Raw genomic sequence first — 23,655 nt, 5'->3', positions numbered from 1 at the left:
GCGAGACAGCAAAAGAGAGCGCGACAGCAAAAGAGAGCGAGCGAGACAGAAAGAGAGCGAGCGAGACAGCAAAAGAGAGCGAGCGAGACAGCAAAAGAGAGAGCGAGCGAGACAGCAAAAGCGAGCGAGCGAGACAGCGAAAGAGAGAGCGAGCGAGACAGCGAAAGAGAGAGCGAGCGAGACAGCGAAAGAGAGAGCGAGCGAGACAGCGAAAGAGAGAGCGAGCGAGACAGCGAAAGAGAGAGCGAGCGAGACAGCGAAAGAGAGCGAGCGAGCGAGACGAAAGAGAGAGCGAGCGAGACAGCGAAAGAGAGAGCGCGAGCGAGACAGCGAAAAGAGAGAGCGAGCGAGACAGCGAAAGAGAGAGCGAGCGAGACAGCGAAAAGAGAGAGCGAGCGAGACAGCGAAAGAGAGAGCGAGCGAGACAGCGAAAGAGAGAGCGAGCGAGACAGCAAAAGAGAGAGCGAGCGAGACAGCGAGCGAGACAGCAAAAGAGAGAGCGAGCGAGACAGCGAAAGAGAGAGCGAGCGAGACAGCAAAAGAGAGAGCGAGCGAGAGAGCGAGCGAGACAGCAAAAGAGAGAGCGAGCGAGACAAAGAGCGAGAAGGCGAGAGAGAAAGCAAGAGAGAAAGCAAGAGAGAAAGGGAGCGAGACAGCAAGAGAGAAATAGCGAAACAGCAAGAGAGAAATAGCGAAACAGCAAGAGAGAAACAGCAAGAGAGAAATAGCGAAACAGCAAGAGAGAAATAGCGAAACAGCAAGAGAGAAATAGCGAAACAGCAAGAGAGAAATAGCGAAACAGCAAGAGAGAGCCAGCAAGTTAAAGTGATCGAGAATGCGAGATAGCAAGAGAATGCGAGATAGCAAGCGAGAGAGCGAAACAGAGAGCGAGCAAGAAAGTGAGATAGCAGGCACAAAAGAGAGCAAAACAGAAAGATCGTGAGAGCGAAAGAGTGTGTGCGAAAGAAAGAAAGAGCGAGAAAAAAAGAGCGAGAGGGCAAGAGAAAGAAAAAGAGTGAGAAAGCGAGAGAAAAGAGCGAGGGAAAAAGAGTGAGAGAGCCAGAAAGAAAGAGTGATAGAAAGGGAGCAAAAGAGAGATTGAGCGCGAGAGAGAGAAAAGGGAGAAAGAAAGCGCGACAGAAAAAAAAAGAGAGCGAGAGAGCAAGAGAAGGAGAGAGAGAGCAAGAGCAAGGAGAGAGAGAGCAAGAGCGAGTGAGCTGGAAAAGGGCATTGGGGCGTCTCATTCTGAAGGTCAAAAACCACTTGCTGGCAGGCTGGTGGAATTTCAACCCTTTATTTCTGCCAACACATCTCCCTGTCTGCATGGCCTCCTAATCAAATCAAATTTTATTTGTCACATACACATGGTTAGCAGATGTTAATGCGAGTGTAGCAAAATGCTTGTGCTTCCAGTTCTGACAATGCAGTAATAACCAACAAGTAATAACTAACAATTCCAAAACTAATTTCTTATACACAGTGTAAGGGGATAAAGAATATGTACATAAATATATGAATGAGTGATGGTGCAGAGCAGCATAGGCAAGATACAGTAGATGGTATCAAGTACAGTATATACATATGAGATGAGTATGTAAACAAAGTGGCATAGTTAAAGTGGCTAGTGATACATGTATTACATAAAGATGCAGTAGATGGTATCGAGTACAGTATATACGTATACATATGAGATAAATAATGTAGGGTATGTAAACATTATATTAAGTAGCATTGTTTAAAGTGGCTAGTGATATATTTTACATCATTTCCCATCAATTCCCATTATTAAAGTGGCTGGAGTTGAGTCAGTGTGTTGGCAGCAGCCACTCAATGTTAATGGTGGCTGTTTAACAGTCTGATGGCCTTGAGATAGAAGCTGTTTTTCAGTCTCTCGGTCCCAGCTTTGATGCCTCCTACTCATTCCCTCGCCGTGCATTCAAAGGAGTGTGGGTAAGGCTCAGTGTAGTCACTACTAGGGCTGTGGCGGTCACAAAATTGTGTCAGCCGGTGATTGTCAAGCAAATAGCTGTCGGTCTCACGGTAATTGACCGTTATTTAATAAACGCATTTAGCATCTCCTGGCTCCCACACATAGCCTATAAGCCACTGATGCAGACCTTTGGAACATCTACATTTTAAAAAGTCTAATAAATCCATGTAATATAGCCTACACCTTCACGATAAATCTATTATTTATTTTTAGACAGGACTAAAGAAACATGATATCATTGAAAAGTGAAAGACTGAAGTCACATACATGGGATGCTTTAGTGAATTTCAGAATGTCTGGAATAGAAAAGGCAGAAATAAAACAATTCAATAAACATTTGCAGCCAGTCATCCAAAACATAGCCCTATGCAGTTGTTAAATTCCTATAGAAGGTGGCAAAGGCTGAGGATGTGTGTTCAACAGGCAGACAAGTTTCAGTGGAGGAAATGTGGTCTATTTCAGCAGAATAGCATACTGTCCTTATGTTAGGTCCTGATATGGCTATGTCATATGACTGTGGGCTACACTAGTTCATTTAGCAGATAAGATTTGCTTCGAATTCTGTGGCATTATTTTACAGTATGAAGAATATGATTGAACAAAGCTGAATTAAATAGATTTTATCCAAATTATTTGATTGAGTGCGCAAATAAGGTTATTCTGTGTTGAGTGGTTAAAGAAATAGGTACTACTATACGCTTAAATTTAGAGTTAACGTAACTTTAGTTGATCTACAAACGTTGGGCTATATGTTTTGATTTTTAATACATTGTAATGCTGCATGATGCAACTAATATTTTTTTTAAACTTGCTTGAAAAGCATGACTTGCTTTGTTTTTTTGCGCAGGCTGTACACACTTCATCAGTCTCTCATTCACAATTAAACAGGTACTTGATAACGCCTAGAATTTCCCGGTGGCATCCCCTTTGTGTTGACGTAATGCACCCTAAAAAAATCCATGACTTTTGAGGCCAGTGGCAGTTGTTCCCTTCACCCCGAGTGCTCCGACTGGGGTGCAATCCTCAGATAATAGCGTTGTTTGCTTTCGCCGAAAAGCCTTTTTGAAATCTGACACGTTGGCTGGATTCACAACAAGGGTAGCTTTAATTTGGTATCTTGCACATGTGATTTCATTTAAAATTGTATAGTAATTTATTTGAATTTGGCGCTCTGCATTTTCACTGGATGTTGGCTAGTTGGGACGCTACCGTCCAGCATATCCCAGAGAGGTTAACGGGAAGACACCATTATCAAAAGCGACCACAAATGCATGCAGTGTGTGTGTTTTTGTAGGTCGAGGTGAAGTCTGAGGGGTCCAGAGAACGGCTCACACACACACACACACACACCAGGGTTCCTGTTAGAGAAATGTTGCACCAGAAATATTTTAATTCCCCGTAACACATTATGGAATCCACCCACGGTGCTCAGAATCACATTAGATATTTCAATTAATCTTAACAGAAAAGTAATAAAGTTGTAATAAAATAAAGTCGAACATTTCTTATACCAACATAACAGGTTTTATTGAAAAGCAAAACATTGCCTGTGGTCTTCATCCCTGGTATAAATCATGAATTAATATAATTTAAATGTAAAAATCTTTGTCCTCGAAGAATAAATCGCCTACGCAGTGTTACGTTCTAATAGTAAGAGTAAAAACTCGATGGACACTTGCACTCACTGTATATAGACTTTATTATTTTTCTATTGTGTTATTGACTGTACCGTTGTTAATTCCATGTGTAACTCTGTTGTTTCTGTAGTACTGCTTTGCTTTATCTTGGCCAAGTCACAGTTGTAAATGAGAGCTTGTGTATAGGTGACCAAATACTTGTTTTCCACGATCATTTGCAAATACCTTCATTAAAAAGCCTACACATGTGATTTTCTGGATTTTTTTCCTCATTTGTCTGTCATAGTAGAAGTGTACCTATGATGAAAATTACAGGCCTCTTGTTTTTTTAAGTGGGAGAACTTGCACAATTGGTGGCTGACTAAATACTTTTTTGCCCCACTGTACGTGATCAACCAGCTCAATCTTATGTAACAAAATTGAGAGGTTTTTTTACATTGGATAAAGACGTTATATCATAATTTGACTTTGGTACAGATCATGTTCCTCACATTAATGTATCTGGTAAACACACACTATATCAAATAAAATCAACTTTTATTTGTCACATGCACAGGATACAGAAGGTGTAAACGGTACAGTGAAATGGTTACTTGCATAATGGAGTCTTTTGTATAGCCATGTAGCTAGCTAAACAATGAACCATAATCCCAACTCATAACATTACTACCCTGCATGAATCTACAGGTAGCTAAATGCTAACCAACTAAGTTCAATGTTAGTTAGCTAACATTAGGCTATAACTAGCAATGCAAATGTTTCTGAGATACAAATCACAGACCATACACGTGAGGTTAGCTAGGAGGCAGCCAATATTACCGAGCTAGCCAAAAGTACGCTTTAAATTGCAATGAAAACAACTTCCTGATGAAATTAGATATGTATAATATCTGAAAAATATCTGAAAATGTAGCTCGCTAGACTCTCTTATCCGTATACATGGATGAACGCTTCTCCCTCTCTGTCACAGATACCATGGTTGCCCTTAGTTTGAAGATACAATCCAGGGACAGGTGTTTTACAATAGCCTTCTGTGATCGCTTTTCGACTCCCTCAGCATTCACAATCAAATGCCTGAATTTTCTCCATCTCCTTAGCCATCATACTCTGCTTCCACTGGGCACTCCAATGATTTCAATACTCTGTCCTCCAGAAAGTGGAGAGCCATCTTCCAAAAAATCTGTGTTAGAAAGGATTCCCTACACACACACACACGGCAGCTCATTTTAGACAGGAACGTACTTCATGGCAGACCAATTGAAAATCTCTCGGCATTTCCAGCCCATCCATTATCTCAGCCAATCATGGCTAGCGGGAAGGTTCCTGTCTTTTTCCGTGGCTAAACCAACTAGGCTCGTAATTTAACCATTTTATTCCTATTTACAGATGGCATACAAGTTTGTTATTAAGGCACATGAAAAGTCACGTTCCAGAAGGCCTCTGGCAAAGTAGTGACATGGGACATAGTTTCCTGAAACGAGTCACTTGTACAAAAGTGCCGTTTTTTCACACGTTCTGTCATTAAAAAGAGAAGGTCAATCCAAGTAAAGGAACACACCTTTCTTCTTCTGTCCGTTCTTCTGAGAGTCCTCGTCGCTGTTCTTCTCCTCTCCAGAGTCATCCGACTTCGCATTCTGGTTCTCCTTGCCCTCCTCGTTGGTGTCACACTTCTCCTTCAACTCTTTCTTCACCACAGGCTTTTTGGGGGCCTGGGGGGGGGTAGGTTAGTTAACACAGGGTACAATATCACAGCAGTTTTACCACCCAGGTTTAAGAGCATCAGTTAGGCTGTCCCAAATGGCACCATATTCTTTATATGGGCACTGGTCAAAAGTAATGTGCTAAATAGGGAATATGGTACAAACACTAAGGCTGCTGGTCACTGGTCACTCACCCACAGTACACTCAGGTGAGACTGACCTGGCTACTGGAGTTGCACATAAGCCATCATCATTTGGGGCAAATCCTAACTTCCATTTAAGTCAAATTTTCACTTTGTCATGCTTTGATGTCAAAGGGAGACTAAGTGAAAATCTGACAGAGGTGGAAGTTAGGATTCCCACTGTAGTGCTCTTAATGTGCAACTCAATTGTGCATGGGAAAGGAAACCAACTAAGCACAGAAATCCCATTCTATTCATTACTGCTGCCACTCATGGACACAGCCAGTCCGGGGGTTAAGACTAGTGACTGGTGAGTGACATGGGCCATATAGATGGCCAGACTATTTTATTAAAGGCTGTGCTCCAAATAGCACCATATCCCCTATATAGTGCATTCATTTTGACCAGGGCCCATAGGGTTCATCACTGAAGTCATTGATGGTATGAAGTGGATAAGATTCAGGCAGGATGCACACACAGAGAGCTGCATACAGACAGTTGCAGATGTGTACAATCATTTTTGCTCATCATGAAGTGTGTGACATGGTCAAATCAAATGCAAGTTTAGTTCACTTGATGTTTGAGCTCACTCCCTCAGCTAACACTTCCACTCATCTAAATAACTCCTCTTCTGGGGCACTTTTGCAAAGCATTCAGTTGAAGGGTTAGTTTTGCAAGAACAGGTTAGTTGTTTTCTAGCTTCACACACTTTTACTACTCACTTAAATATGCGGTGGGATGTTGTTTTTTTACTTGTCACTTAGTCAGAGTCTGTGCAACAATCTCCCCATATTATTATTCATTCCCCAGCAAGCTTTAGATTGGTTAACATCACTCCAGGTAACAGGCCATACCACTAAACTCCTGCTGAGTAAGTATCCTGTGTTTTCATTCAGGTTATATGGAGCCAGGAGGCTGGAAATTCCAAGTCCAGGCTGCTCCAGGTCCCTGTGGAGGGTGAACTTACTGGGGATCTCCGTGTGGAGCCCACTTCTCTGACCTGCCTGACGGGCATGGGGCATGACACAGTCCGATTCACAACCTCAATCTGAACAGATGGGACAGAAGGGAGGCTTTTTAGGACAAAAGGGCGCAATCACAATCACAGGATTGTGTCATGAAGGAAAATGTTTGCCCTTTCAACAATGGCACACACACAACAATGACAGATGATGATGATGTGTGTGTTCAATGCCTTGTAATGGGAGTGTGTATTTAAAATGGTATGGAATCAGTCATTGTTATGAGATTGTGTTGGTTGCAAAAAGTGCTTATGAAATGTGCTCTGAATCATTCTATAGAATTTGCTGTCAGAACTTTATACAATGTGCTATCATTCTACAGGCAGGGCTTTAAAAACACTATTCTCATTCTGTGGACAGGAAGGATACTCAGAAGATCGGTGTCTGGGAAGGGTTGTTGTGAGAGTTGAGGTGTGGCACCCAAACTCAGGCCCTCCACTCATAACACCAGGGACACAGTAAACTACATTCACAAACCTAAACACTACGAAAACAACATTTAACCAACACCTTCACAGCCCAAGTACCTTTCTGGGAAAAATAGCAACCTATTATAAAACGGAAAGTTAAAAGATGTCAATACCAAAATCTCAGTTACAACACTGTCGAGAAACTGACTGTGTTTGGAAAGTTTGGTTGCCGACAGCTCCCGGAATAGCAGGAGGTCCGGGGGTGGATTTTTCTACCTGCAGGGCCGTAGTGAAGTGCTCTCTCAAACAGACTATTTTCTCACACCGTGTAGAGAATAGGGTGCCATTTGGGACCTAAACTAACACCCTGTGTGCACCCTAAAGTAGATATACCGTGTGCTAACTAAGGCTAAGCAGAAAGCCCTCAGAGACAAAGAGCAAGTTGAGTCTCATCTGAGCACACTACAATTACACCACACCACAGAACACCCAGATCAGTGTCATAAACAGAGGGAAAAGAGCGCCAACTTTATTTACATCTCATCATGACTCCACTCTGTGTTGTTCTTCAAACAACCCCCGGCCTGGCCTGCACACCCTGTTGTTTTCCTACCAATGAGACACTAGAAAAAGTCTCCTGTTTCGAAGAGGTATTATTAATTGATACGTGAGGGAGACTTGTTGAGCCTGCGGAAGTCCTGAAGGGACTACTGAATAAACAAGAGCTGTGTGTTCACTACCACTGCAAACAGCACTGTGCCCTACTTAACTGGCCATTGGGGGGGGGGGGGTGTTAGAAGTATTACCTCCAGGCACTGACTTACCTGCGTTTCTTTAGTTGCAATCTCCCCGGGGGTTGGCCACTTCATAGCATCACCAAAATCTCCAACCTAAAAAGAATATCAAGGGATTTTAACAGACTCTTCAGCACTTCTGTCACAAATGGCACCCTATTCCATACACAGTGCACTACTTTTGACTAGGGCCCATAGGGCGCCGTATATAGGAAATAGGGTGCCATTTGGAATGCAAACATGTCTTTATGCTCATCACATTAAAGCTTCACCATATCAACAAAGGTGTGGCCCAATAGAAACAATCCTCATTTACAACATAAAAATCTAAAACAAATTACAGCTCAGAAAGTATTCAGAACCCTTGACCTTCTCCACACTTTGTGATGTAGATTGAGGATTTTTATTTATTTATTTTTACACACAATGCCCATAATGACAGAGGAATAACTGGTTTTTAGAAATAAAAAAATGAAATATTCAGACCTTTTACTCAGTACTTTGTTGAAGCACCTATGGCGGTGATTACAGCCTTGAGTCTTCTTGGGTATGACCCTACAAGCTTGGCACAGCTGTATTTGGGGAGTTCCTCCCATTCTACTCTGCAGATTCTCTCAGGCTCTGTCAGGTTGGAAGGGGAGCGTTGCTGCACAGCTATTTTCAGGTCTATCCAGAGATGTTCGATTGGGTTCAAGTCCGGGCTCTGGCTGGGCCACTCAAGGACATTAAGAGACTTGTCCCGAAGCCACTCCTGCGTTGGCTGTGTGCTCAGGGTCGTTGTCCTGTTGGAAGGTGACCCTTTGCCCCAGTCTGAGGTCCTGGGAGCTCTGGAGCAGGTTTTCATCAAGGATCTCTCTGCACTTTACTCCGTTCATCTTTACTCCGATCCTGACTAGTCTCCCAGTCCCTGCCGCTGAAAAACATCCCCGCGCTTCACTGTAGGGATGGTGCCTGGTTTCCTCCAGATGTGACGCTTGGCATTCAGGTGACACTTGGCATCTTGGTTTCATCAGACCAGAGAATCTTGTTTCTCATGGTCTGAGGGTCATTTAGGTGCCTTTTGGCACACTCCAAGCAGCTCAGTTTGGCTGTTTGGGGACCAGCTCTAGGAAGAGTCTTGGTGGTGCCAAACTTCTTCCATTTAAGAATAATGGAGCCCACGTTGTTCTTGGGGACAATGCTGCAACAAAAAAATGTGGTACCCTTCCCCAGATCCGTGCTTTAACACAATCTTGTCTCAGAGCTCTATGGATAATTCCTTCGACCTCATGGCTTGGATTTTGCTCTGACATGCACTGTCAACTGTGGGACCTTATATAGACAGGTGTGTGCCTTCCCAAATCATGTCCAATCAATTTAATTGATCACAGGTGGACTCCAATCAAGTTGTAAAAACATTAAAGGATGATCAATGGAATCAGGATGTTCCTGAGCTCAATTTCGAGTCTCTTAGCAAAGGTTCTGAGTACTTGTGTAAATAGGGTGTTTTTTATTTTTAATACATTTGCAAAAATGTATAAACCTGTTTTGGTTTTGTCATTGTATGGTATTCTGTGTAGATTGATGAGTATTTTTGCTGTAACGTAATACAATTTGGAATAAGTCAAGGGGTCTGAATACTTTTAGAATGCACTGTATAATGGCGAAAATGTGTTTTCCAGCTAATAGGGCGCCCTCACAAAACAGGTGTTTAACCTTAATGGGTCTTACCTGGTTAAAGGTTAAATAAAATAGGCTGTCAAGAGTTCACTTGATGATAAAAGACACGTGACCATTTTGTTTTGCTAACGTATGATAGGGTCCCTTGGTCGCCTGGGAGGTGGTCTTTGGGCAAGAAAAGGTTGAAGACCGGGGTTCTCATGTCACTCGGGGGGGGCCCCCCTTCCAGCATTGGGGAACATCCTGTACCATATCTATTTCCATTGGCACAAGCACTGTTCATGACTCTTACTGTTCACACCCCTCTTGTTGGTGGAGAAAATAGAACTTGGTTCTATTTTAGATGGGAGAAGCAAGTCCCACCTCTCCCATCTCCTCATTGGTTTTTAGGAGCATATACCCACGTGGGTGATTGAAAGATGAACTGAAGTCCACACTCCAGTCCAGCTGGTGGTGGTAATGCACCTTAAAGTTGGTTGTCAACCGCCACATAAAGTCCAAAGAAGAAGCCTGAAGGAGGAGAGATTACTAGAAACAAACTCGGTTGACCCTTTTATCTGTGGATTAACTGTCGGAGGAGAGGACCTTGTGCATTTCAGGTAAAATAACAACCCAATGTTTATAACCCAGGACAAATTAATTAGCAACAGCAAGCTAAATTGTCAAAATGTTTCATGCTTTCTGACCTGTCCCCAAATGAATGTAGTTGGTTCAGAGTTCCTTTTGATATTTCAAGCTGCGTGTCCTGATGGCATCTGGTGTGGGTGGACAAAATCCAACATGAGTGTGGGCGGTCTGGTCAGCATACAATGACTAACATGACAAGAGGAACTGATGATGCACTACCCAATTTCCAACATGCACCTTGTGCATTGTATTACGAGTTCCTTTAAAAAAAACACCCCATAGTTTGGGAACCACTGCTTTAGAGTGTTTATACACCTTATCTGACAGACTCCCCAAGTACTACCACTTGCATACCAGGAAGCATGGACTGTTTCTAAGCATAGCCGCAGATGTACACACAGGCACACACACACAATTTTGGCCAACAGGAGGAGGACGTTACCCTTTCTCCTCTCCGAGGCCGGGGGTTTGGGGCCTTCACCACCTTGGCTGGGCCTGTTGTGATTGGCGGCTCTGTGGAAACAAGAAATACGGTGGACATCAACAGTCTGCTACAGCCATCAACAAAAACTACATGGAACCATGTAATCACATTTGTCTCCTCTTAGTTCCACGAGCAGAACAGACAATGAATATGTTATTGGGTCAATGAGGGGCTGTCCGATGCTCATGGCATTGACAGAAGGAAGTGAGGATCTGTGTTCCACAGCTGTGTCACAAATGGCACCTTATATAGTGCACTACCTTTTCATATTTTTTAATACTTATTTTGTGCACAAACGCCACATTAACGTACATCTCAGACGTTTGTTGCATCTATCTCATTTTTCAATCATGAGCACATTAAGTAGCTGATAAACCTCAGTCCTCCATTTGGGCTTTGGTCAAATGGTGCACCATAGAGGGAGTATATGGTGTCATTTGGGACTCAGGCACAGTCAACTCCTTATATGGGCCTAAGCAATGGCATTGGACTGTCTGAAGTATATGAGCCCTGTGAAACTGCACAAGTTCTGAGCCAGTGAAAAGAAAGCACTGTGCTACGTTGAATTGGGACTGGTGGCGAACTGACTGCACTTGACCGTTCACTAGGGGTGTAATTCGTACCGAACCGTTAGGTACAGGGACCTCGGTTCGGTCTGCACTGTGAACCCAAATAAATACAGTGGGGCAAAAAAGCATTTAGTCAGCCACCAATTGTGCAAGTTCTCCCACTTACAAAGATGAGAGAGGCCTGTAATTTTCAGAGGTACACTTCAACTATGACAGACAAAATGAGAAGAAAAAAAATCCAGAAAATCACATTGTAGGATTTTTAATGAATTTATTTGCCAAATATGGTGGAAAATAAGTATTTGGCCAATAACAAAATACTTTGTTATATACCCTTTGTTGACAATGACAGAGGTCAAACGTGTTCTGTAAGTCTTCACAAGTTTTTCAATATTTTGTCACAAAAAGATGCTCGACTATGCATATAATTGACAGCTTTGACGTTTCCAAAACTGCAAAGATATTATCTGTGAGTGCCCCAGAACTGATGCTACAGGCGAAACCAAGATGAAACTTCAAACAGGAAATGAGCAAAATGTTTGAAGCTCTGTTTTCCAATGTCTCCTTATATGGCTGTGAATGCGACAGGAATTAGCCCACAATTTCTGCCGTTTCCCCAAGGTGTCTGCAGCATTGTGACGTATTTGTAGGCATATCATTGGAAGATAGACCATAAGAGACTACATTTGCCAGGTGTCCGCCCGGTGTCCTCCGTCGAAATTGGTGCGTCATCTTCAGCTGCAAGTATTTTTCCATGGGATTCAGAGGAGAAAGTAGACTTCCACGAACGATATATCAATGAAGAGATATGTGAAAAACACCTTGAGGATTGATTCTAAACAGCATTTGCCGTGTTTCAGTCGATATTATGGAGTTAATTTGGAAAAAAGTTACCCGTTTTGATGACTGAATTGTCGTGTTTTTTTGGTACCCAAACGTGATGTACAAAACGGAGCGATTTCTCCTACACAAAGATTCTTTCAGGAAAAACTGAACATTTGCTATGTAACTGAGAGTCTCCTCATTGAAAACATCCGAAGTTCTTCAAAGGTAAATTATTTTATTTATTTGGTTTTCGTGAAAATGTTGCGTGCTAAATGCTACGCTAAATGCTAAGCTAGCTAGCAATACTCTTACACAAATGCTTGTCTTGGAATGGTTGAAAAGCATATTTGAAAATCTGAAGTGATAGTGTTGTTAAGATAAGGCTAAGCTTTAGATATAGCATATTTATTTAATTTCATTTGCGATTTTCATAAATAGTTAACGTTACGTTATGCTAATGAGCTTGAGGCTATAACTGGATACAGGTTTTTTTTCATAGCCAAACGTGAACAAAACGGAGCGATTTATCCTACACAAATAATATTTTTTGAAAAACTGAACATTTGCTATCTAACTGAGAGTCTCCTCATTGAAAACATCTGAAGTTCTTCAAAGGTAAATGATTTTATTTCAATGCTTTTCTTGTTTTTGTGAAAATGTTGCTGGCTGAATTCTAGGCTTATAGCTATGCTAGCTATCAATACTCTTACACAAATGCTTGTTTAGCTATGGTTGAAAAGCATATTTTGAAAATCTGAGATGACAGTGTTGTTAACAAAAGTCTAAGCTTGAGAGCAAATATATTTATTTAATTTGCGATTTTCATGAATAGTTAACGTTGCGTTATGCTAATGAGCTTGAGGCTATAAATAGGATCCCGGATCCGGGATTGCTCGACGCAAGAAGTTAACCATATCTACATGTACATACTACCTCAGCCTAACAGGTGTCTGTCTGTATATAGCCTCGCTACTTTTATAGCCTGTCTTTTTACTGTTGTTTTATTTCTTTACTTACCTATTGTTCACCTAACACCGTTTTTGCGCTATTGGTTAGAGCCTGTAAGCAAGCATTTCACTGTACTACACCTGTTATATTCGGCGCACGTGACAAATAAACTTTGATTTGATTTTGACTGGAAAAAAGTGCTCTTCACTGACAAGTCGTGGTTTTGTATCACCGGGGGTGATGGTCAGATTCGTGTTTATCGAAAGAATGAGCGTTACACCGAGGCCTGTCCTCTGGTGCGGGATCGATTTGGAGGTGGAGGGTCCGTCAGGGTCTGGGGCGTTGAGTCACAGCATCATCGGACTGAGTTTGTTGTCATTGCAGGCAATCTCAACGCTGTGCGTTACAGGAAAGACATCCTCCTACCTGCAGGCTCATCCTGACATGACCCTCCAGCATGACAATGCCACCAGCCATACTGCTCGTTCTGTGTGTGATTTCCTGCAAGACAGGAATGTCAGTGTTCAGCCATGGCCAGCGAAGAGCCCGGATCTCAATCCCATTGAGCATGACTGGGACCTGTTGGATCTGATGGTGAGGACTAGGACCATTCCCCCCAGAAATGTCCGGGGACTTGCAGGTGCCTTGGTGGAAGAGTGGGGTAACATCTCACAGCAAGAACTGGCAAATCTGGTGCAGTCGATGAGGAGTTGCACTGCAGTACTTAATGCAGCTGGTGGCCACACCAGATACTGACTGTTACTTTTGATTTTGACCACCCTTTGTTCAGGGACACATTATTCCATTTCTGTTAGTCACATGTCTGTGGAACCTGTTCCATTTATGTCTCAGTTGTTGAAACTTGTTATGTTCATATGAATATTTGCACATGTTAAGCTTGCTAAAAATAAACGCAGTTGACAGTGAGGACGTTTCTTTTGCTCAAATTTAATTGCTCAAATTTGGCTCCAAAGAAAGATTTGTCCATTTAAAAAGCAGTGGATTGAGATACAGGCATACTTTGATTGTAACACGGAACCCAAACTGGCTGCGCGCGTGGGCCATCGTGCATAAATTTATTTTGTCCACCTACACCAAACGAGATCACGACACGCAGGTTAAAATAGCAAAACAAACTCTGAACCAATGACATTAATTTGGGGACAGGTCAAAAAGCATTAAACATTTATGGTAATTTAGCTAGTTAGCATACACTTGCTAGCTAATTTGTCCTATTTAGCTAGCTTGCTGTTGCTAGCTATTTTGTCCTGGGGTATAAACGTTGAGTTGTTATTTTACCTGAAATGCACAAGGTCCTCTACTCCGACAACTAATCCACACAAAACGGTCAACCAAATCGTTTCTAGTCATCTCTCCTCCTTCCAGGCTTTCATCTTTGAACCTATATGGTGATTGGCATCTAAACTTTCATAGTATTACTACACCAACCAGCAATACAGTTCGTTATTCAATCACCCACATGGGTATAACCAATGAGGAGATGGCATGTGGGTACCTGCTTCTATAAACCAATCAGGAGATTGGAGAGGCAGGACTTGCAGCGCGATCTGCGTCAGAAATAGAAAGCAGTTCTATTTTAGCCCTTGGCAACGCAGACGCTCGTTGACGCACGCGAGCAGTGTGGGTGCAATAATTGAATAACAGATTCCTAAATTTATTTTTGCAACGCTCGCACACACTACGCGAGTGGTGTGGTCAGCCTGTTAGGGACCGAAAGACACAATCATCTACATCAGAATGGTTTAATCAAATTTTCATCATAAACACCACAAAAGTCACTAACATAACTACAGCTATTAATGCTCCCAATGCTTAAGTAGGCCTACTCCCTCTTACCAAACGTTCTTGAAGTTTAACACTTGCGCACAGCTCGCGCACACTCACTCGCTCTCTCACACACACCTTTAAGTACTGTTAAAGCTTCAGGCATTCTAAATGAGTGTGACTATATGAAAAAATAACTGTTTATGTGGACAAAGAACAAGAGTTTTAAAACTTGTCAAACGTATGAATACACTAAACATTTGGTTCTGTTCAGATAACTTCACATAGGCCTATACACTCTCCCTCACACTATTGACTATGATATTGATTACTGCATTGTTGAGAAAAGTTCTTAATCTAACGCACATCCTCTCTCTCACACAAGTATACACACCCCACTCTTCCATATGCAGTGTACCTTTGAAGCATCTTTTTGCTGAGTGCATTTTCAGTTTTTCCTGAGCAATCCAAATTTGAGCATAGCACATTCTGTGGTCAAGTTCAGGTTGCTAGCTAGTAATGTTGTTTGTTATCAAAACAAAAAAATAGCGGCTTGTGAGTAGTTTAGAATGGCCCGCGATATGGCAACCAATCCACTGCGAAAAGAAAGAAAAAAACATAGCTCCAGTAATATTGGAAACAACTTCCACATGATTTTGGTGAGAAATACCCCGGGTGTTCTACAGTCAAAGCAATGGTCCACTGCCCTTGTCCATCATAATACATATTTTTCTTTAGGAACGTATTGGGATTTGGGGGATGGGATAGTTCTGTTCATTGACATGTGCTGACAAGTATTTTCCTCAACTCTATTTATTAGGCGGGGTAAGGTGCCAAAAGCTACATCCACAGCTGATGACACCAATAATGTCCTATTGCAAGAACTTGTGCCAGCAAGACAGCCTAACTACACTGCTCAAAAAAATAAAGGGAACACTTAACAACACAATGTAACTCAAAGTCAATCACACTTCTGTGAAATCAAACTGTCCACTTAGGAAGCAACACTGATTGACAATAAATTTCACATGCTGTTGTGCAAATGGAATAGACAACAGGTGGCAATTATAGGCAATTAGCAAGACACCCCCAATAAAGGAGAGGTTCTGCAGGTGGTGACCAGACCACTTCTCAGTTCCTATGCTTCCTGGCTGATGTTTTGGTCACTTTGAATGCTGGCGGTGCTTTCACTCTAGTGGTAGCATGAGACGGAGTCTACAACCCACACAAGTGGCTCAGGTAGTGCAGCTCATCCAGGATGGCACATCAATGCGAGCTGTGGCAAGAAGGTTTGCTGTGTCTGTCAGCGTAGTGTTCAGAGCATGGAGGCGCTACCAGGAGACAAGCCAGTACATCAGGAGACGTGGAGGAGGCCGTAGGAGGGCAACAACCCAGCAGCAGTACCGCTACCTCCGCCTTTGTGCAAGGAGGAGCAGGAGGAGCACTGCCAGAGCCCTGCAAAATGCCCTCCAGCAGGCCACAAATGTGCATGTGTCTGCTCAAACGGTCAGAAACAGACTCCATGAGGGTGGTATGAGGGCCCGACGTCCACAGGTGGGGGTTGTGCTTACAGCCCAACACCGTGCAGGACGTTTGGCATTTGCAGAAGAAAACCAAGCTTGGCAAATTCGCCACTGGCGCCCTGTGCTCTTCACAGATGAAAGCAGGTTCACACTGAGCACTTGTGACAGACGTGACAGAGTCTGGAGACGCAGTGGAGAACGTTCTGCTGCCTGCAACATCCTCCAGCATGACCGGTTTGGCGGTGGGTCAGTCATGGTATTTCTTTGGGGGGGGGCCGCACCTCCATGGGTTGATAAATTTGATTTCCATTGATAATGTGTGATTGTCATCAGCACATTCAACTATGTAAAGAAAAAAGTATTTAATAAGAATATTTCAATCATTCAGATCTAGGATGTGTTATTTTAGTGTTCCCTTTATTTTTTTGAGCAGTGTATAAAGACTTATGAAGTATAGCTACACCAACACACACACACACACGCTAGTCCTTGCTCTCCCTGGATTTGTTTCAAATGACAGCTGCCCGCCAAAACCGGTCTGTGTGGTATGTCAGATTTGCCTCGGCAATGATGCTATGAAGCCATCAAAAATGCTAAACTAAAAAAACTTTAAAAAAGAGAACCAACCAAACATAAATGCTTTACTCTCTCAAAACATTTTCCAAGTGCAAGGCTTCTTTCACTATAGCTGATAAACTGGTCATAGCCAAGAGGTTTTAGGCCTATCTGCTGCTACAAAAATCTGCCTAATCGAACTTTACAATGATACCGTCACGCATAGAAACAAGGATATAGCCGATGATATTGAATCATAGGTTTTAGACAGAGCCTGCGCATCAAATTGGTTTACAATCCAATTTCATGAGACAACTGACATGCCCGCATTTCGTATATATTCTCTTCATATGAATAATTTATTTGGTGCAGAGATTTGCCTCAGAATACAACTGCAAGGGAAATGTTCTGAACGATGGTTTAGGATGGGACCGTTGTTTCCGGATCGGTAACAACGAGACTGCTGCTCAACCTATCCATGCAGGGCTGAGCAAGTGACATTTTCCAAGCAAACGGTAAAATTGCCGCTTTCAAGAAAAAGCCGGGTGTCTGGAGAGACCGAGTGGAGGCATTTTCAATATGTTCCCCATATTCTCAACACGGGTCGACACGGGTGATGTAGACATGGATCACGTATTTCTATTGTTTTGGTCATTTACAGACAGCCCAGAGAGAGACACTGCCCATGAAGACAGCACAGACAAACCATGGAAGTAGCCAAGTAAATACATTGTTCATTATTTTTAGAGTAAAGTAAAAATCAATGAAGAGTTTGTTTTACAAAGAAAAAAAGCGGTTGTCTATTTGTTTTACCAACGCGGTCCCGAGAACAAGGCGGCCATGCCTTGCTGGTTCCTGGCACAAAAAAAGATTGAGAATGGCTGAACTAGGCTACAGATTTCATGCAAGAGCCTCCTTGCCGCAACAAGGCAGTCTATGTGTATGTACTCAGGTCTATAAACAGATTATACATTAACTTTCCAAGATAAAAATAGGTTAAGAAGGAGTGGGGGAATTTTATCAGCAATGCTGATTGTGAACTCAAGGTGTTTTTCAGTATGACCTTCAGAAAAATAATGCTGAAACCACAAAATAAAATGGAAACAGCCAGGGCATGAGCAATGACACAGCCTGAGGTTGTGGGAAGGACAGTAAAAATGATCCTGCTGTAATGCAGTTACCCATACTGTCAGAGGGATTGAAAAGCTTGAACTTGTACAAGCCCCCTCAACTGTTTTCTAAACATGGACCAAACTCTAGAATGTGTTTCGTGGTAAAATACGTATGCACATGGGCACATCCCCACAGCATGATGCTGCCACTACCATGCTTCACCGTAAGGATGGTGCCTGGTTTCCTCCAGATCTTAGCATTCAGACCTAGCAGTTCAATCTTGGCTTCATCAGACCAGAGAATCTTGTTTCTCATGGTCTGAGAGTCGTTTAGGTGCCTTTTGGCAAACTCCAAGCGGGCTGTCGTGTGACTTTTACTGAGGAGTGGCTTTTGTCTGGCCACTCCACCATAAAGGCCTGATTGATGGAGTTCAGCAGAGATGGTTGTCCTTCTGGAAGGTTCCCAGAAGAACTCGGGAGATCCGTCAGTGACCACTGGGTTCCTGGTCACCTCCCCCGATTGCTCAGTTTGGCTGGGAGTCCAGGTTTAGGAGTATTGGTGGTTCCAAACTTCTCCCATTTAAGAATGGAGGACACAGTTCTTGGGAACCTTTATCTAGATCTGTCTCGGAGCTCTACGGACAATTCCCGACCTCATGGCTTAGTTGTAATCATGTCCAGTCAAGTTGTAGAAACATTTCAAGGATAATCAATAGAAACAGGATGCACCCGAGCTCAATTTCGAGTCTCATAAACAAGGGTCTGAATACTTATGTAAATAAGGTACTTTTTATTTTTTTTTTTTTTGTTTACAACTTGCAAAAATGTGTAAAAAGACGTTTTCGCTATGTCATTATGGGGTATTGTGCTTAGATTTATGGAGGAATATTTATTTTATCTATTTTAGATTAAGGCTGTAAAGTATCAAAAAGTGCAAAAAGGGAAGGGGTCTGAATACTTTCCGAATACACTGTATATGTTAGAGAAGCTTCCATTGAAGAACATTGGGTTTTATTGGATAAATAACTCCAACCATGTGATGGCAGGTCATGTAAAGATATAGCAAGTGAGTTTATTCAATAACAATTGACAATCAAGAACATCAAAGGCTGGGGCCTCCCGAGTGGCCAGCGGTCTAAGGCATTGCATCACAGTGCTTGAGGCATCACAATAGACCCAGGTTCAATCCCAGGTGGTCACAACCGACCGTGACTCCCATAGGATGCTCTTGCATCCTGACTTCAGTTATGTATTTATTTTACACCTTTATTTAACCAGGTAGGCTAGTTGAGAACAAGTTCTCATTTGCAACTGCGACCTGGCCAAGATAAAGCATAGCAATTCAAAACATACACATGAAATAAACAAAACATAGGCAATATGGCAGTAGAACAAAATAAAACAAAAAGTCTATATGCAGTGTGTGCAAATGAGGTAAGATAAGGGAGTTAAGGCAATAAATAGGCCATGGTGGTGAAGTAATTACAATATAGCAATTTTACACGAATGGTAGATGTGCAGAAAATGTGTGTGTAAGTAGAGATACTGGGGTGCAAAGGAGCAAGATAAATAAATACAGTATGGGGATGAGGTAGTTGGATGGGCTGTTTACAGATGGGCTATGCACAGGTGCAGTGATCTGTGAGCTGCTCTGACAGCTGGTGCTGAAAGCTAGTGAGGGAGATGGGAGTCTCCAGCTTCAGAGACTTTTGTAGTTCGTTCCAGTCATTGGCAACAGAGAACTGGAAGGAAAGACGACCAAAGGAGGAATTGGCTTTGGGGGTGACCAGTGAGATATACCTGGTGGAGCGCATGCTACGAGTGGGTGCTGCTATGGTGACCAGTGAGCTGAGATAAGGAGGGGCTTTACCTAGCAGAGACTTGTAGCTAGTGGGTTTGGCGGCGAGTATGAAGCGAGGGCCAACCAACGAGAGTGTACAGGTCGCAATGGTGGGTAGTGTATGGGGCTTTGGTGACAAAACGGATGGCACTGTGATAGACTGCATCCAGTTTGTTGAGTAGAGTGTTGGAGGCTATTTTATAGATGACATCACTGAAGCCGAGGATCGGCAGGATGGTCAGTTTTACAAGGGTAAGTTTGGCAGCATGAGTGAAGGATGCTTTGTTGCGAAATAGGAAGCCAATTTAATTTTTGATTGGAGATATTTAATGAGCGTCTGGAAGGAGAGTTTACAGTCTAACCAGACACCTAGGTATTTGTAGTTGTCCAAGTATTCTAAGTCAGAGCCGTCCAGAGTAGTGATGCTGGACGGGCGAGCAGGTGCGGGCAGTGATCGGTTGAATAGCATGCATTTAGTTTTCCCTGCGTTTAAGAGCAGTTGGAGGCCACAGAAAGAGAGTTGTATGGCATTGAAGCTCGTCAAAAAGGGGCCAGAAGTATACAGAATGGTGTTGTCTGAATAGGGGTGTACCAGATAATCACCAGCAGCAAGAGCAACATCATTGATGTATACACAGTTGTCATTTATTGACCGGTGTTTCCTCCAACACATTGGTGCGGCTGGCTTCTGGGTTAAGCGGGCGGATGTTAAGGAGCGCTGCATGGCGGATCATGTTTCTGAGGATGCATGACTCAACCTTCGCCTCTCCCAAGCCCGTTGGGAAGTTACAGCAATGAAACAAGAGCGTAATTGGAAACCACAAAATTGGGGAGAAAAGGGTGCAGAAAATGAGTGTGTAAGTAGAGATACTGGGGTGCAAAGGAGCAAGATAAATAAATAAATAAATACAGTATGGGGATGAGGTAGTAAGCCAAGTTTCCACTTGTTGTTCACCCTTTTGAAATTGAACTTCATTTCATGAAAATAAATGCTAGCCAGCTACTGTTGCCCAAAGCTAACGGTATAAGCAGCCAGCTAGCTTCATTTGGCTCGCCACAATAAGGACATTGGGTTCAATAGTGGACTTTGCGGTTAGCCTTCAAAACCAAAGTGTAATTTACAATGATGCAAATGAATACAAATAGAATTATGCCATACATTTATTTTGAAGGCAAAGTCCACTATTGTGGCTAATCCTTATTGTGGCTAGCTTCACATAGATGGGTCCGACAATTAATCAAATAAGAACGGTCTTATAAATGAGGGTTATGTTAGATGACACCTAGCTATATAGTTAGCAAGCTAACTATAGCCACTGAAACAGATTGTCGTTTTACTGTGTTTTGGGGGAAGAACATTGTTTGCATCCATGAGTTAGCTAGCTTTTTTTATGACCAGCACTGTAGGAGTGCGAGACAACTTTACCAGAATCATAGCATAGGTATCGATTAATCGTTGTGACATGAAATACGAATGAGTGTAAACACGTTAAAAAAAATGTAAAAAATGTATGAACTCATTAAAATATTGTGACGTGCAGTCATATTCAGGTCCTGATTGGTCAATCAAGTTTATTTGACACTTTAAATAGTGCTAAATTTTATATTTTTTGATACAAAATAACATATAAATTTTGGTGAAACTTTTTGGTCAGTGTGGTGTGTAACCTTTAACTTGGCAACTCAGTTAAGAACAAATTATTTACAATGATGGCCTACCCCAGCCAAGCCCGGATGACGCTGGGTCAATTGCGCACCACCCTATGGTACCCCCAATCAAACCAGGGACTGTGGTGACACCTCTTGCACTGAGTTGGTGCCTTAGACCGCTGCGCCACTCGTGTGTCGGCCAGTGACAAAAAATCTCAAATTATAAATGCAGGCTGTAACAACAGAATGTGGAAAAAGTTAAGGGATGTGAATACTTTCTGAAGGCACTGTATGTACTGAATTTCAGGGGACTTGTTCAGTTTGCTTTCTCAGTTGCTTGTTTTAGCGCCACCATGTGGCCAATTGGCATGTGATCGCACGAGAGGGTGTGGCCCATGGCCTTTTACCATCTTGCAAAGTTGAACCCTCCTGGGCCTTACCATCTCATGAAAAGGTGCATTTTTAAACAAAATTGACAGAGGATCTCAAATAATAATAGCCAACAAATACAATAGGGTTTCAACCATTTTTTCTGGCTCGAACCCCTAACCAAAATCTGACTGTGTGGTTACGGCTTCAAGGGAAGTAGAGAAACATGCTCAAACGTAGCAAGAAGTGTTCTGTGCCCCCACTCCAGCTTGTGTTCAGCCCAGAAGCAAGCCGCTATGGCCCAACCTCCACCTATGAGGAATCGTCAACAGGGTCCAAACAACCCACAAATTAACTCAAATATTTGTAATGGTAAAACATTTGTGTAAACCAAGACTAAAACCAGATAAACAAGATAATGGCGATAAATTGACCTATATAGACTAAGTGGCTATTTTTTTAGGTACATTTTACATTAGCATGAATTTGCAGACACCCTCAACCAGAGCGATTTACAGTGGTTAGTATATACATACATTTTCGTACAATACCCAATCGGACCCACCTTTGCCTCCAGAACAGCCTGAATTCTCTGGGGGAATGGATTCTACAAGGTGGCGTTCAAATATTTCTCAATTGGTATCAAGGAGCCTAACGTGTGCCAGGAAAACATTCCCTACACCACCAGCCTGTACCGTTGACACCAGGCAGAGGATGGGGCCATGGACTCATGCTGATTACGCCAAATCCATCAGCATGACGCAACAGGAACATCGGTCCAGGCAATATGAGATGAATAATGTAGGGTATGTAAATATTATATTAGGTAGCATTGTTTATAGTGGCTAGTGATATATTTTACATCATTTCCCATCAATTCCCATTATTAAAGTGGCTGGAGTTGAGTCAGTGTGTTGGCAGCAGCCACTCAATGTTAGTGGTGGCTGTTTAACAGTCAGATGGCCTTGAGATAGAAGTTGTTTTTCAGTCTCTCGGTCCCAGCTTTGATGCACCTGTACTGACCTCGCCTTCTTGATGATAGTGGGGTGAACAGGCATGGCGGTTCTTGTCCTTGATGATCTTTATGGCCTTCCTGTGACATTGGGTGGTGTAGGTGTCCTGGAGGGCAGGTAGTTTGCCCCTGGTGATGCGTTGTGCAGACCTCACAACCCTCTGGAGAGCCTTACGGTTGTGGGCGGAGCAGTTGCCGTACCAGGCGGTGATACAGCCCGCCAGGATGCTCTCGATTGTGCATCTGTAGAAGTTTGTGGGTGCTTTTGGTGACAAGCCGAATTGCTTCAGCCTCCTGAGGTTGAAGAGGCACTGCTGCGCCTTCTTCACGATGCTGTCTGTGTGGGTGGCCACGGAGTGTATTCTTAAATAAGATCATCTTTGAGAACTAACAAATCACCTAAATAAAGGCTAGACAGTCAGGGAGAATCTGACATTCAAAATATTATAGATTGAGGTATTTTGTCATTGCACCGATTGTTATGTTTGAGTCACTCATCGCATAAGAACATAGCATAAGCCATGGCAAAATGTGTAGAATTTCAGGAAATTAGCTTAAACTGCCACACCAACCATCAGACATGAAAGACACCAAAGAAATGCTGTTTAGTCTATCAGCACTTATTCTGACAGAAGCTGCACAAGAACTGGGCTCAGGGGAAGATAATGAATCAACTGAAATAGAAAGCAGTCTGTAGCGGTCTGCATCTAAGGCACTTCAACACATAGTAGTGTCCTAGATTAGATCTAACGAGAAGAGCTGCAACACCATGACGACGGAGGTCAGTGAGAACCAAACATGGAGGAAAAGACACCCGCAGCCATACACACTCCCTCCCTCTTGCGCACACATCTCGAAGACACTCACTAGCGTCACATGATCAGTAGGGTGACATCACCACCAGCTGAGTAACAGGCTCAAACACTGGAGTGCTGGCTGAGCAGGAAAAAGGCCCCTGTGCC

General features: G+C 42.8%; 1 protein-coding gene across 1 annotated transcript in view; it reads right to left on the bottom strand.

Moving 5' to 3' along the window:
* The window catches only part of LOC135509701 (la-related protein 1-like), a 93,737-nt gene that overhangs the window by 54,857 nt on the left and 15,225 nt on the right, over positions 1-23,655 (bottom strand). The window contains 4 exon segments of the mRNA XM_064930574.1: positions 5,186-5,336; positions 6,477-6,557; positions 7,766-7,831; positions 10,464-10,534. Coding sequence (XP_064786646.1) covers positions 5,186-5,336; positions 6,477-6,557; positions 7,766-7,831; positions 10,464-10,534 — 369 coding nt within the window.

Source organism: Oncorhynchus masou, chromosome 22, assembly GCF_036934945.1.
Source record: "Oncorhynchus masou masou isolate Uvic2021 chromosome 22, UVic_Omas_1.1, whole genome shotgun sequence".
Lineage (NCBI taxonomy): Eukaryota > Metazoa > Chordata > Actinopteri > Salmoniformes > Salmonidae > Oncorhynchus > Oncorhynchus masou.
This window is presented reverse-complemented; position numbering and strand designations above follow the sequence as displayed.